The 13,003-nt window shown below is 36.9% G+C and overlaps 1 protein-coding gene and 1 long non-coding RNA gene across 4 annotated transcripts in view; one reads left to right on the top strand and one right to left on the bottom strand.

Annotated features, from left to right (window-relative positions):
* Positions 1 to 181: 181 nt before the first annotated feature.
* Positions 182 to 13,003, bottom strand: part of KLHDC1 (kelch domain containing 1) — a 31,256-nt gene continuing 18,434 nt past the window's right edge. For 2 of the 3 annotated variants that reach the window (XM_061354595.1, XM_061354596.1), the window contains 6 exons: positions 11,728 to 11,786; positions 6,885 to 6,997; positions 6,099 to 6,171; positions 1,857 to 1,941; positions 1,482 to 1,534; positions 182 to 1,172 (listed from right to left, as the gene is read on the bottom strand). In XM_061354595.1, the coding sequence (XP_061210579.1) occupies positions 998 to 1,172; positions 1,482 to 1,534; positions 1,857 to 1,941; positions 6,099 to 6,171; positions 6,885 to 6,997; positions 11,728 to 11,786 (558 nt within the window). In that variant the 3' untranslated portion in view covers positions 182 to 997. Of the gene's footprint in view, positions 1,173 to 1,481; positions 1,535 to 1,856; positions 1,942 to 3,433; positions 3,617 to 6,098; positions 6,172 to 6,884; positions 6,998 to 11,727; positions 11,787 to 13,003 lie in introns of those variants that run through there. The other variant, XR_009725616.1, reaches the window with a different exon arrangement.
* Positions 10,063 to 10,793, top strand: LOC133212798 (uncharacterized). Its single transcript, XR_009725614.1, has 2 exons — positions 10,063 to 10,178; positions 10,231 to 10,793. It is a non-coding gene; the product is annotated as an uncharacterized LOC133212798 (long non-coding RNA).

The following is a 13,003-nucleotide window of genomic DNA, read 5'->3' as shown; positions in this document are numbered from 1 at the left end:
AAATTAACCGAGCGATAAATCCTCTGTTGAAGTAAGTCACCGAACGAATACCACAGTTCAGCACATATAAAATTACAGCTGTGCTACAATACCCAGTCCCAACACTCCCCTTTACAAATTTGTTTCAAAAACCCCCTCCTCACTACAGGCTGTAAAAACATCAAACACAAAACAAAATTGATCCTGGTTCAACTCTCTAGAAAATTTTAATGATTGTGCTCCTATTAACTAAATAGTTGAAACAAAAATAGCAAGTAATACATATGCTCTTTTTAAACAATAAATAAGCATTTTTTAAACAAGAATGAAATAGAAACTTTACACATCCAAAATACAATATACAACCTGTTTAAAAAATGACTCAATTACAGAAAGAGTAAAACCATGTTACAAACTGCATGTAGGTTTTCCTATGTGACAGGTGATTCTGCACGTTGCAGCTTTTCCTTCAAGTTCCACAGTTTAAACTTAACTGATTTTCTACTTGGAGCAAGATGTCTGGCTCCACCATTTGACTGGATGGTCATATAACAGAGTTGGGTGGAATCGAACAATGCAGTTTGGTGGTGGTAGGAAATCAGTTACCTTTTTCAAGCCTGACAACTGTATCTTCCAAAGGGACTGTGTTCAACAAACTTTATCTCTTCAGAAAGGCTGATGCAATAACACTGTCATAAAGTTTTAGACTTAAGCCTTATTTTATCCAACTGAAAACATTTTGTGTCATGTCTCCTTCAAAAAGAACAAGTTGTACGGACTGTCTCATTAAGAACATGACAGCATAAGTTAACTATATATACAAACGAAGTTTTATCGGGTTCCTATAATGCATAAAATGAACGAGATTTCCATAAAAAGGATTGCTTTGTTCTCAAACTTCACTTAGAAACTCAGCTTAACATACAGTTGTTCTGTAGTTTTAGTAAAGTTCACCAACAAAAGACCCTGCTGTATGCCATAAATAAACCCAAGTGTTCAACAGTTCTGTTGCCAGTGTTCATGTGGTGCTGAGTTGACTCTGTCTCTCAGTCTCAGCTTTTTTCTCTTGCCGATGGTTAACTGCAGCCCAGAAGGTTATTTTTTTCAGCACTTGCTGCAGAAGTTTGGATGGCAAGTATGGTATTTGGTTCTTTAGGAAAGTTGCGTTTTTACCAATGCAGTCAAGACACAACCTGAAGAAGGAAAACAAAAAAAAAAAGGGAAAAAAATTAGATTTAAGTTAATTGTCTACAGCCTAAAAACAAAAAAGTAACGTATAGTAAAAGCTTACCATGCGTGCTACACATGTTGTGCCTGCATGTGCAGGAGAATATAATGCACCAGTATTTAATCTGCTATGGATCGCTTTATGTGGCATGTTTCAAATACTACTAAGCTAATTTCATATTTTATGTATGTAGGATTACACAGTTAAAACCCGCGTGTAGAAGCACCGTGCCGTAACGATTACACAATTCCATGTGCCAATGGCCTCAACTCACCTGAGAAGCGAGTAAGGTTGAGTCTGAAATATCAGTAAGTCACTGCAGTGACCCTGAGCAAAGGAAAAAAGAACCATTAAAATGAGGAATGGCTTATCTCAAACATTGCTGTTTTCTACATTAATGTAACATTTACGACCACATGCATAATTTAAAATTATATAAATAATTATTTATAAATAATCTGAATAAATTCCTTTTTATGAGCCTAACAAAAGCAAGAAAAAAACCACCTCCTAGATTACTTTCCAAGAACACCTGAAGTCATATCTCTCACCATCATGTACCAATGAACCCCATATCATCACCAGTATTATTGTTTTATATACATTTTTATAATCATAGTGATAGGATTTCATTATTTGTTTTACTGACTGTATCCATGAAATGCAAGTCATCTTTGCTTCCACCAAACACCATCACTTCTCCTTCTTTTCCAAGGCAGGCTGTATGCCACAATCTAGAAATAAAATCAGAAATAGAACTGGTGACCAAATGACAAGCAGTTGTGTGTTGTCAGCAAAACAAATGTTAAAAGTAAATGCTTTTAAGGGTTTTGGAGAAGCATTAAATTTACTTGTATGTTAACCTCTTCACCGCACATAGACTGTCCTCCATTCTTCACACTTAAGTTGCTTTTGAAAAGACACTTGCTATAACGATACAGGTTCCTTTTAACTAAAATGGAAAGGTGACTTTTTTTAAAATCCTATGATTCCATTACTTAAAATTTTAAGATTCTTCTGGCTGAGTGCTTAAGTAATAGATTTTACAAGCTGCTCTGTGAGCCTGCAGAAACAAAACCTGTTCTTTATTGGCCTTCATTCTTCTTATGGAAGAATGGAGAGTAAGTGCTGAGTAGAGTAAGCAATTATGAGAGTCACTGTCTTCTGTTTGGCCATTCATTTTCACTGTGTGGTGGGATTCAATATCTCTGAGGTTCCCACTCCTTTGTCAAATAGCCCTGAAAGTGTAAATTGATTCAAAATGTATATGGGCAGAAGAGGCAGTCATGCATGTGCTGAGCACAATAATGGAATTCTAACTTCTTAGGGAACCAAGACAAAGCCTGTATTGCACAGTATTTACCTCTTCAGAGGTAAAAAATAATACCGTATAGTATAATGTTACTAATTTTTTTAGGAATATGAGAGAACAATATGGCTATCCATCTGATGAGATTTTTGAGGAATTTTATTACATTTCTTACAGACCAATATTTTTGTCTGTATTTGACTCTTCTGATACGTATAGTTACATATACTTTGTGTTATTTATCACTACTTCAAGAAAATGTTACAGTGGAAAATTTTTAGAAAACAAAATAACTATACAAAACAAGCTTTTGCCAAGTACAGCTTTTGTTGTCCTTTTTCTTTTAAGATTTTCCACTAGTTCTTTATTTCATAACTACAGTTGTTAATGGCTATAAGACTGGGAGGGTTTCAGTACTGACTCTTAACCCAAACATTAGGATGAGAACCTCAGAATATGGGTTATCCTGTTTCAAGTTTTAAGATTCCCCCAAAGTTTCCTGGGGATCATTTACTGTGCCAATTACTTACATCATGCCCACATGTAAATTGTGTTGTGCATATAAAAGCACATGGTATTAAAAAAACCCCAAACAAAACCAAACCCACAGGTGACTTGAATAATCTTGCTTTAACAAAGGTTCTGCTACTTCAGCAGCTACACCTTACTAGATTCACTTTTTATTATTAGCAAATCAAAATCTGTAATTTTTCTACTGGCATATCACTACTGAAGTATCACAAGATGATTATCACCACAGAGCTCTGGCCCTTTAAATCTACTTAACCGCAGTAATATGCACCAGTAGAACTTTCACACAGAAGTAAACATTTTCATTTTCTTACTCCATTCATATCAGTAATTATTCGCCATCTTCCTTAGGCTAAACTGTATCCCACCTTTTCTCTTCCTCATACCTGTAGATAGATCTGTCTCTGCCTTATCTGCATTACAAAATCTCTGGCCTGGATTTCGTCACCGAAGAACACTGGGAAGCTTTTCCTGCCTTGACTCTGTTGACATCCTAGCTTGCAACCTGGGGCTTTTTCTAGACTGACATCTGTCCTCTCACAGCTACTCTAACTTAGCACCTAAACATTCTAACAAAACATGTTAATTATACAGATGCTGAACTGATGTAACCTTTTTACACAGCTCTTCTAACTGTAATAGCAGAATTACACTGTAATGAAATCACTGGGAATCTAAGTTAAACATACAATTTGCTCTGTATTTTAACCTGGCATGCAAAATGTTAGCTGAAGCACAATTAATGGACAGAAAGGAAAAGAAAATATTTTCTACCAATACAGAATCACAGATCTATAACCTGAAAGACAATTTTTTAGAAGTTACTAAAAATGAAAGTTGAAGGAAATTGACCTTTACAGAACTTGAGGAGGGACTCAATTTTGAATAAGCATCAGGAAAATACACTAACCCATGTATGACATACTGTTCATTGCTATAAAACAACAGAAATATACAAAAGAAGTACACATACATGTATTATTGTCAGTGCATTTTACATCCTGTTGTAAAGTCATATGAGTGATAGAACTGACCTAAACCTTTTCAGCTGCAGAAATCCTGTGTAAGTATAGGGATACCATTATGGTATAAGTAAGTACTTCACACTCAAACTGGCTCAATAGAGAGAGAGGCTTTTGGTATGGCCTCTTCTATACATGTTTCCAGGACTTCCTGAGAAATGTTTTAAGTACTTTTAAAATTTTTATTTTTTCAAAAAGGAGAGGGAGGTTATTTACTTCAATAAACAATTAGGTCAAGGAAATGCAACTCTCCTCAGCCTACTACGAAGTGCATACCAAAACCCTGAGGTGGTGGAGAATCACAGGACACGTTTGGACTTGAGGAAGTTCTGAGACTCTTGTCGGCATGTCATCCAAAAGTTCTCTTCCCTTTGGAGAGTCTAGGCTGCGTGTGCAGTACAGTCCCCAGTAAATCTAGTGGTGTCAACCTCAGGACCCCTCTTTGGTGCTTCTGCTGCAGCAAGGAAGGTGGCCTGTTCAATAGCCTCTCTGCCAGAACAGCCAAGTGACAGTTCCAGTTTGCAGCCTAGCATGGGATCTGCCCTTGAATTGCCTGAAAACCACCTGGGGTTCAAGAGTCACAGGTTCCCAACATCCAGCCCTACTGCCAGAGGTTATTCCAGCTTAACTGCAGAGCAAAAGCTGAGCTGCAGCTCCCTGAGCTGCTGCCTGCAGAAAAAGCACATTCAGGCCCTTCCTGATCCTTTTCATGATGCACTAGTAAAAATAATCACACAAATCCACTTCAGCAGTTAACTTTTACAAGACCATCCATATAAAAAACTGAACACAAGGAAAGGTATGATCCTTGAGTGCTAATGATGCACTTTCTTATTTAATGCAGTCATTAATCCCTTCATCTATCACTTCCCTAATTGTAAAAAGACAGAAAATATTCAGTGAAACTAAGATATATGTTTATTTGGGCTTGAAAGAGTCTGAAATATAAGAAAGCAGAAAACTTGGTTTAACAGTGCTGTTATATTTAAAAGACAGCCTAGAATAAGATAAAACAGGGAAAAAATTAATTGAGGTAAAGGTAATTCAGTAATATAAAAGCAGAACATAAGGCAGGCAGCATGCAAATGCCAAACCACAACTGTACACTATACTAAAAGAAGTTTTTATAAAATTGTGCTGAGAGTACCTGGTGAATGTGCACAGTGAACTCCATGAAAAACTGAGTATTTACTATCTACAGCAAATCAATTCAATAGTATTTATTTTATAAATACAGAGAATGCTTTAAACACTGTGTTACAAAATAGTCTGTGCTCTGACAGAGCAAGCCTCTATTGTCAATGGCAGCTTCAACATGAAATTTGCTTTCTTTAGTCAAAAAGAATTAATAGTAGTCTTAAACTAGAGAGGGAAGAGGCACAGCACCTGGAAGAGACAGTATTATGGTTCATACTGGCAACACACATTCTAGGGCTTGGTCATTCTGGTTGGCAGTTAAGACCTTGAAAAATTATAAAACTCCACAGTGGTCACTTAATGTGCCGTTTAGTACTAAATTCAGTTTTGCAAACCTGTAATCATAATTGGGTGCTCCTGCTCAGGGCAAAAAAACAACCAACCACAAACAAACAACTAGTTATTTTGTAATACCTTTGAACCCTGAAAGGTGCATCAACATTTTCATGGTTGTCTCCCCCATGTTTCTAATAATGTATCAACATTAATCAGCCTCTATTATTCACGTAGGTTATTAATTCCTCAAAGTTATGTGGTTACATATTCTTGTATAAAAATGATTTGGGTATAGAACATCAGATTAGTTGGACACCCAGATCCCTCATCATAAAAGAAAATTAAAAAAATCTTTTAGTTCAAGTAAACATCGACTGTAACAAACACAGAAAGTAATAACGTTGTATCAGATAGGAAGGAACATAAGTTAGTAAAGCAAGCTGCACTAATTTTCTAAAACATTTTTATAATATAGCTTAAAAATACTGTTTGATAATTTAAAATTACTTCATTTTTAAAAATGCATATATTTCAGCAAACATCTATTTTTGTATACCTAGGCCTACTCTTAGGCAAATGGGTAAGTTGTTTCCATCCATTTGTTGTAACGCTGTGAATCCAGCCATCACCTACAATGTAAGAACATACATTAACATTCTTTTCCTGGGACAAAGTATTACCTTTTGTATTTATACAAAAAGCTCTGTGTTCTAAGAGCACATTATATTAAGATAACAGTGACATCATCACTACATTAACTATCATCTTTTCAGCGTGTAATTTAACCACTCAACCACAGAAAGCATGGAAATCTGGAATTAAAATACACTTTTTTTCTCTTGATATATTGAGAAAATCACCCCCTCTCACTGGAATATATCTTTGACACTCAAAACTATTTTCACCAATTTCACATTTCTTCATAAAAAGAAGCCTTTTCTAGAAAAGCAATTCAGTATAAAACTGTTCTACTTCCTATTTAATATTTTGTAGCTGTGATTTGTTATTCATCCAAAAATCTACATTATGTTGACATTATTGTGTCTTCTCCCTGTAACTGCTATTGATACAAGTTACCCCTTGTCCATATCAAAATATGTGAGACTCTTGCCTTTATTCTTTTAGATGACAAGACAGTTTGAGGATTTATTACCTTATGTTCTCATTGTAATACACAACGTATGTCTATAAAAATAATAAAACAGCCAGAGAAATACTCAGTGACATGAAAATCCTGTAACAAGATTTAGGTTGAAGTAGTTTGACAAAGACAGAAAATGCACACACTACATCAGGTTAGTACTTAAGTGTAGCATAGAAACATAATCTCTAAATTACTTACTTAAAGGAACATCATCAGAACTTAGTCCACCAAAAAGAAAAAGTCTGTCATCTCCTATAGCAGTCAACGTGTGCCAGGACCGATCTTTTGGTTTCTCTCCGCTGATACTAATTCTTGGTAAAACAAATAAACAAGAACAAATATTCAAAGAATGCTGAAAATTAACCTGCCAGAAAATTTAACAGTTAACTTATTTTGTCATAGAACAAGCCTGGATATTTTCCCTGTGAAAAAAAACACACTTAAGCAATCCGAATTTACTCTTGAGAAGAGCAATGTTCAAATCTAAATACAGCAATTTTCTGTAGTAACTGTTCTCTGAACCATGAGTTATGTACGTACCAATGCAAGGACAAAAGCACTGTTATTTTGATTATTTTCTTAAGATTACTAAAACCACTACTTAATGTACAACTAAAACCACTTAGGACAGCAAAGGATGAACTACATATTCAAATAAACTGCACAGTATTGAAGGTAAACAGACTCAGTTATTTGAGATAAAATTTAATGAATCCTGAGGGCTACAGTCTCTCTTCTCAGAGGAAAATTATCTTAAATGATGTAAGGACTGCGTCTTTACCTTCTATCCAAAAGCTGCTACCTCTTCAAACACTGTGCCTTTTTAACACAACAGAGAGTCACACAAACTTTGAGATAAATTTTAGTAAAAAGTGGAATTCATAAGTACAAAACAGATGTAGGTTTATTATTCAAGAAATTTGCTCATCTTACAAAAACATAGATTTGATTTTTGTTTCATTTTAGCTACACAGTTAAGTATGCTCAAGATGAGAATCTGAGCAGAAAAGAACCTGAACATAATGGATTACCTATAACGGGTAGCCTGAATTCACAGCATTCAGCTGTACACCTAAGTTTAAACACCTAAGTGTTCTTCTGCCTCAGGAAGATCTGAACACAGGCAGCATATAAGAAGGACCTCCAGAGGGCATCAGCTCACATAGTATCTCGATACTATGCAAAGAGGCAACTCCTATTGTAAAGTATATAAAGTTACACACAAAGAATCTAGGTCACTGCGTACCCAGTATCCCCTCATTTTGGAAAGCTGGTGGAAAAAACACGTACAAACACCTGTAAGCTGTCTTGCAGTGTTATAATTTTAGTGGGAGACAGTCCAGAGCAGGTAAGAAAGGAATGTTCAAACCACGTGGCCTGTATCTCAAAGAACCAGTTAGTTTTTTTATACCTCCTCATTGCTAAAGTCAGTGTAATACACACAGATGTGTATTCAATCTACAATATGGACAGTGCAGACAGTCATCTGTATTTCCTTTATAACCAGTGAAGAGAAACAGGTCCTTCAAAAGCAGAACTCTTGATTTATTTTACATCTGACTTAGCAGTAGTTGTCTTTGTGCTCAAGAAGTACCTGTTTCTCTTAACTGAGCGCAGAGGAAGCCTAGAGTGAGTAATAGAAGCATCCACAGTTCAGTTAGAGGAATTTCACTGTTGGTGACTGCTAAACAGTTCTCCATCTGGAAGCGAAGACTGAAAAGTCATAGCTAATTAAACTGTGATTGTGAAACTGTCCTAAATTTGGCTCTGAAGTTGAAGCCAAGCCACACTGTTTGAGTGCCTGCTTTGCACAAGTCTTGTATAAGATGCTTCTAAAATTGGTAAAGGGGCAGACTGTGTTGAGATACAACCAGCTTTGATATTTAGAAAAATATGTACCAGGTATGGATGGGTGATAACATTTCAGTCTTTCACACTACTGATACAAAAAATTATAATGGTAACAAATATGATATTGAATGTTTTGAATAACAAATCAGTAGAGCTCAGGGAAGGCAAAGTAACTTCTGGGTAGTGGCAAATAAATATTGCAGTGTCATGCTCGAAGGTATTCCTGGATTAGTAGGTTAATATTATGCAATTTCTCAAGAAACCTGCACAGAGTAAGGAAAAAACAAACCAAAACAAAACCTTGACATAATTGGTTAATGAGAAGCCATGGGTCTTTAAATAAAATCATTATTGTAGTTGAATTTTTCTCTCACATGTCCAGTAAATGAATTTGAATGTAGGACTGTACAGATCAAGTCCTCCTTGCTGGAATATCTGTATTTTACAAAACTTTAAACAACTGCAGTTACTTTGCCATGGTCAACAGCATTCAGAAGGCAAAGTTTTTAATCTGCATTAAATCCTCAGGTCTTGTTTAGTGATAATTCATGTGGGCAGTCAAAGGCACTCTCTCTGCAGCTGCAGAATGGCTGAGATAATTCTGATACCAAGATAAGAAAGACTGCATCTTGCCCACTTTTTAATTCATTATTGCATCGGAATTTTCAGTAGAAAGGAGTCTAAAGCCATAGCATAAGAAAGGAAAGGTTCCTTGCAAGAAACACCTGAAGGAGAAAATACTTACCCTAACAGCAAACACATCTGAAGGAATTTCCCCATATGTAAAATACTGGAATGACACTAGAGCTTTTTATAAGCAGTTTTCAGCTGCAAAGGGATTGTCTGAGTAGAACTATTCAAAACTATTGTTGGTACTCAAAGGACATAGAGTGATTTTTCTTTATTTTACATTCCCAATACATAACTATATTGGTCTCAGCAAGCACTTCTTTGCTGTATTTTTTCAGTGTCTCAAGGACTCTTTGCAGAGGTGCTATAGAATGGCTGGATAGTAGGCTACTGAATTTATACTGATCGAAGTCTATACTGAATCATGGATAAGTCTTGTGAGCTATTCTTGGATCACAATATAGATACTGGAACAATCTTAGGTTTTAGGAATTTATGCTGCATTTACTGTTACCATCTTTAGTCTAAGGATGCGTGTGTATATGTATGAAAAATCAGCCTGGTGTTAAGTCAAGACCAGAAAACACTTTTTAAAAACTTTAATATTAGTTTTCAAATGCCAAACAAAAGGGAACGTTGGCTGAAGACAGAGATTGGACATCCCTCCTTCAGGGCTTGAAATTCCTCTCGCTGACTTCTCACTCAACTGTCCCAGGTTTCCTTTTGAAGAGCAATAAAAAGTAAAAAACCAGCAACTGCTCATGCAACAACAAAAAGTAAGCAACTAAAGCAATTATCTGAATAATCAATCCACTCAGAGGTATAGTTCACAGTCTAAGAGAGACAGTGCTATCATTTACAAAGAGCACTGTTAATTTTAAAACAACCAGCAATGAAAAGGAGGAATTAAACTGATTAGTCACCCATAAGTATTAACAGATCTTTGAAAGGACACTGTAGGACTTCTTTGTGGTGCTCCCATCAGCAGCACAAAGGAATAGATGAAGAATTGTGCACTTGCAGCCCAGAAAGCCAACTATATCCTGGGCTGTACCAAAAGAAGTGTGAAGAGCAGGTCAAGGAAGGGGATTCTCCCCCTCTACTCCACTTCTGTGAGACCTCACCTAGAGTACTGCATCCAGCTCTCAGCCCCCAACATAGGAAGGATGTGCACCTGTTGGAGCAAGTCCAGAGAAGGCCACAAAGATGCTCAGAGGGCTGGAGCACCTCTCATTTGGAGACAGGCTGAGAGAGCTGGGCTTGTCGAGCCTGGAGAAGAGAAGGCTCTGGCAGACCTTAGAGAAGCCTTCCAGTACCTAAAGGGGCTGACAAGAAAGCTGGAGAGGGGCTTTCTTCAAGGGCCTCTAGGGACAGGACAAGGGGGAATGGCTTTAACTGGCAGAGGGGAGACTTAGATATCGGGCAGAAGTTCTCCCCTGTGAGGGTGGTAAGGCACTGGAAGAGGTTGCCCAGAGATGCTGCGGGTGCCCCATCCTTGGCAGTGTTCAAGGCCAGGCTGGACAGGGCTTTGAACAACCTGGTCTAGTGGAAGGTGTCCCTGCCCATGGCAAGGGGGTTCGAACTAGATGATCTTTAAGGTCCCTTCCAACCCAAACCGTTCTATGATTATGTCTACTTCTTTGCTTTACTCTCAGGTCAGAGAACCCACTTGGTGTAGGATCAGATCAGCAGTCACAGGTGATTAATGTTGTCCATCACAGGTATATGAAGTACATAAAGCCCTGGAGCAGGACCAGTACTGGAAAGGTGTAATTCATGGTCTTTTATGAAATTAGTTAGGTCACCTTGAGAATAGGTACAGAACAGTGATTATCATCCATCCATTTATCTCCTGGTTTATCATCTAGCAATATATGCACTGATTCTACACACGTAGTAGGTGCCACCATATATACAGAGGACCAGTACTCAGGAAAGGTGTATTTCATGGTCTTTTATGAAATTAGTTAGGTTACCTTGAGAATAGGAACAGAACAGTGATTATCATCCATCCATTTATCTCCTGGTTTATCACCTAGCAATATATGAACTGATTCTACACACGTAGTAGGTGCCACCATATATGCTATATGCAAACAAACAAGTCTTAGGAAGTATCCTAATACCTAATTTAGTTTAAAATTGAAGTATGGTCATGCTTTTTCTTGATTTTTTAAGAAATCATTAAGATGCTTATCTTAGATGGGGTGAGATCTTTCCACAGTCTGTACCATAACCAGCCAAATATAGACACTAAAAACAGTATTCAAAAAGACATCAAAATTCCATATGGATAAATGTACCGGTCTTGAAAATTAGGATGTCAAATCACTACATGCTGTGCTTAAAACAGTATCATCAACGCTTTGGTGTGGAACAGAAAAAGCTTAGTAACCACTATAAAATTAAATTAAATTGAAATCACAATATAACAGCTGTTAAAATAGTCCCCAAACTCCCATTCTCCTCTTGGAAAAGATACAAAATTAGCAGTGGAACTATTTAACAATATGTTTCAATCTGTTACATTCAACTTTAAATGCTATAGAGAGAAACCTACCTTCCAGACCAAGTCCAAGTGTCTAAATTCAGGCAATGCAAATCATTCATCCTAGTTTGCTAAAAAATAAAATAAATAAAATCCCAGTTGTGTTATATTAAGCAAACAATGAGCAAAGTATTTCAGCAAGGCCTTCCCAGGACAGAGTATTACAGAAAAGTAATAGTATTTTGAAGAAAACTGTACCCATGTGCCTTAAACAACACTGTATTTTGTGGCAGATAAAAAGCATTTCTCCTCAAAAAAAACATGCAACTCAGGAAAGTACCTGACAGGAATATTTACAGCCATGCAATGGCACGATGGGGCCAATTTTAGCTTTTAATAGTAGTTTAATAGTGAAGAGCTATGTGAAATTCAGTTCCTGCAAACGTATTCCAATTTTCATCCATAGACTTCACAGTAGGTAATTGCAGAGGGTATAAACACTCGGGTAGTTTCCTCTCATTATTTTTCTTTGCATTCTGACCAGAACCATGCATCCTTCTGCTTGGTCACTTATTCCTTGGAATATTCTAATAGGTACTGTACTGTGTACATGACATCCCACAAAAAGTTTGTCACATCTGTGTTTTTTCTCTTTTCCAGAAGGCAAGCCTTTTCTCAGAGTTACTACTAGCAACAAGGTTCTGTGACCCTTTAGCATTTGCCACAATAAAATGTATCAATAAGAACAATGGGAGGTCAATACACTTGCATATCTGCCTGTGTTTTAGGATGAAGGAAATAAGTGCCTTAGAAACATAAAACGAGGGGGGGAGAATATAAGAATTTCTCTGCTTTAGGTTGTGACAATATCTTCAATGGCTTTCAATACCCCTGACAGGTATTTGTGATTCCCCTAGGTACTACAAAACAGTATCTGAGAAGGAGGGAAATATATTTTGCCTTACCTTACAATTTCTTTTCTCCTACGGTGGTATATAGATCTATTAGAATAAGTCTTTCTCCAGCTTGCAGATCCTTTGAGGCAGAAACTAGACTTGTCATTTAAGTCAGAATAGAAGTAGTTTTAACCCTGAGGACTCAGCCAGTTATTGAGCTTGGGAGACTTCCAAAGCTGTCCATCAGAGCTATGGAAAGTCTCTCAGGGTATTTCAGGAAACAGCAAAGTTTTTGGGATAGCTATGGCCTCCTCTGATCAAATACCTTCTAGCCCTTTTCCATGCTAGGGAAGAGGATGTTAACTAGCATTTCACAATGCCTTCAGACAGGCCAGTAGGCTGAAGAAAAGCAGAATGTGAGGGCCTTTATGCAGTGCCTGAGAGACTTTACC

Source organism: Neopsephotus bourkii, unplaced genomic scaffold (genome assembly GCF_033783945.1).
Source record: "Neopsephotus bourkii isolate Nb327-2 ecotype Australia unplaced genomic scaffold, CSIRO-AGI_Nbou_v1 NB_740, whole genome shotgun sequence".
In the NCBI taxonomy this organism is placed as follows: Eukaryota; Metazoa; Chordata; class Aves; order Psittaciformes; family Psittacidae; genus Neopsephotus; species Neopsephotus bourkii.
This window is presented reverse-complemented; position numbering and strand designations above follow the sequence as displayed.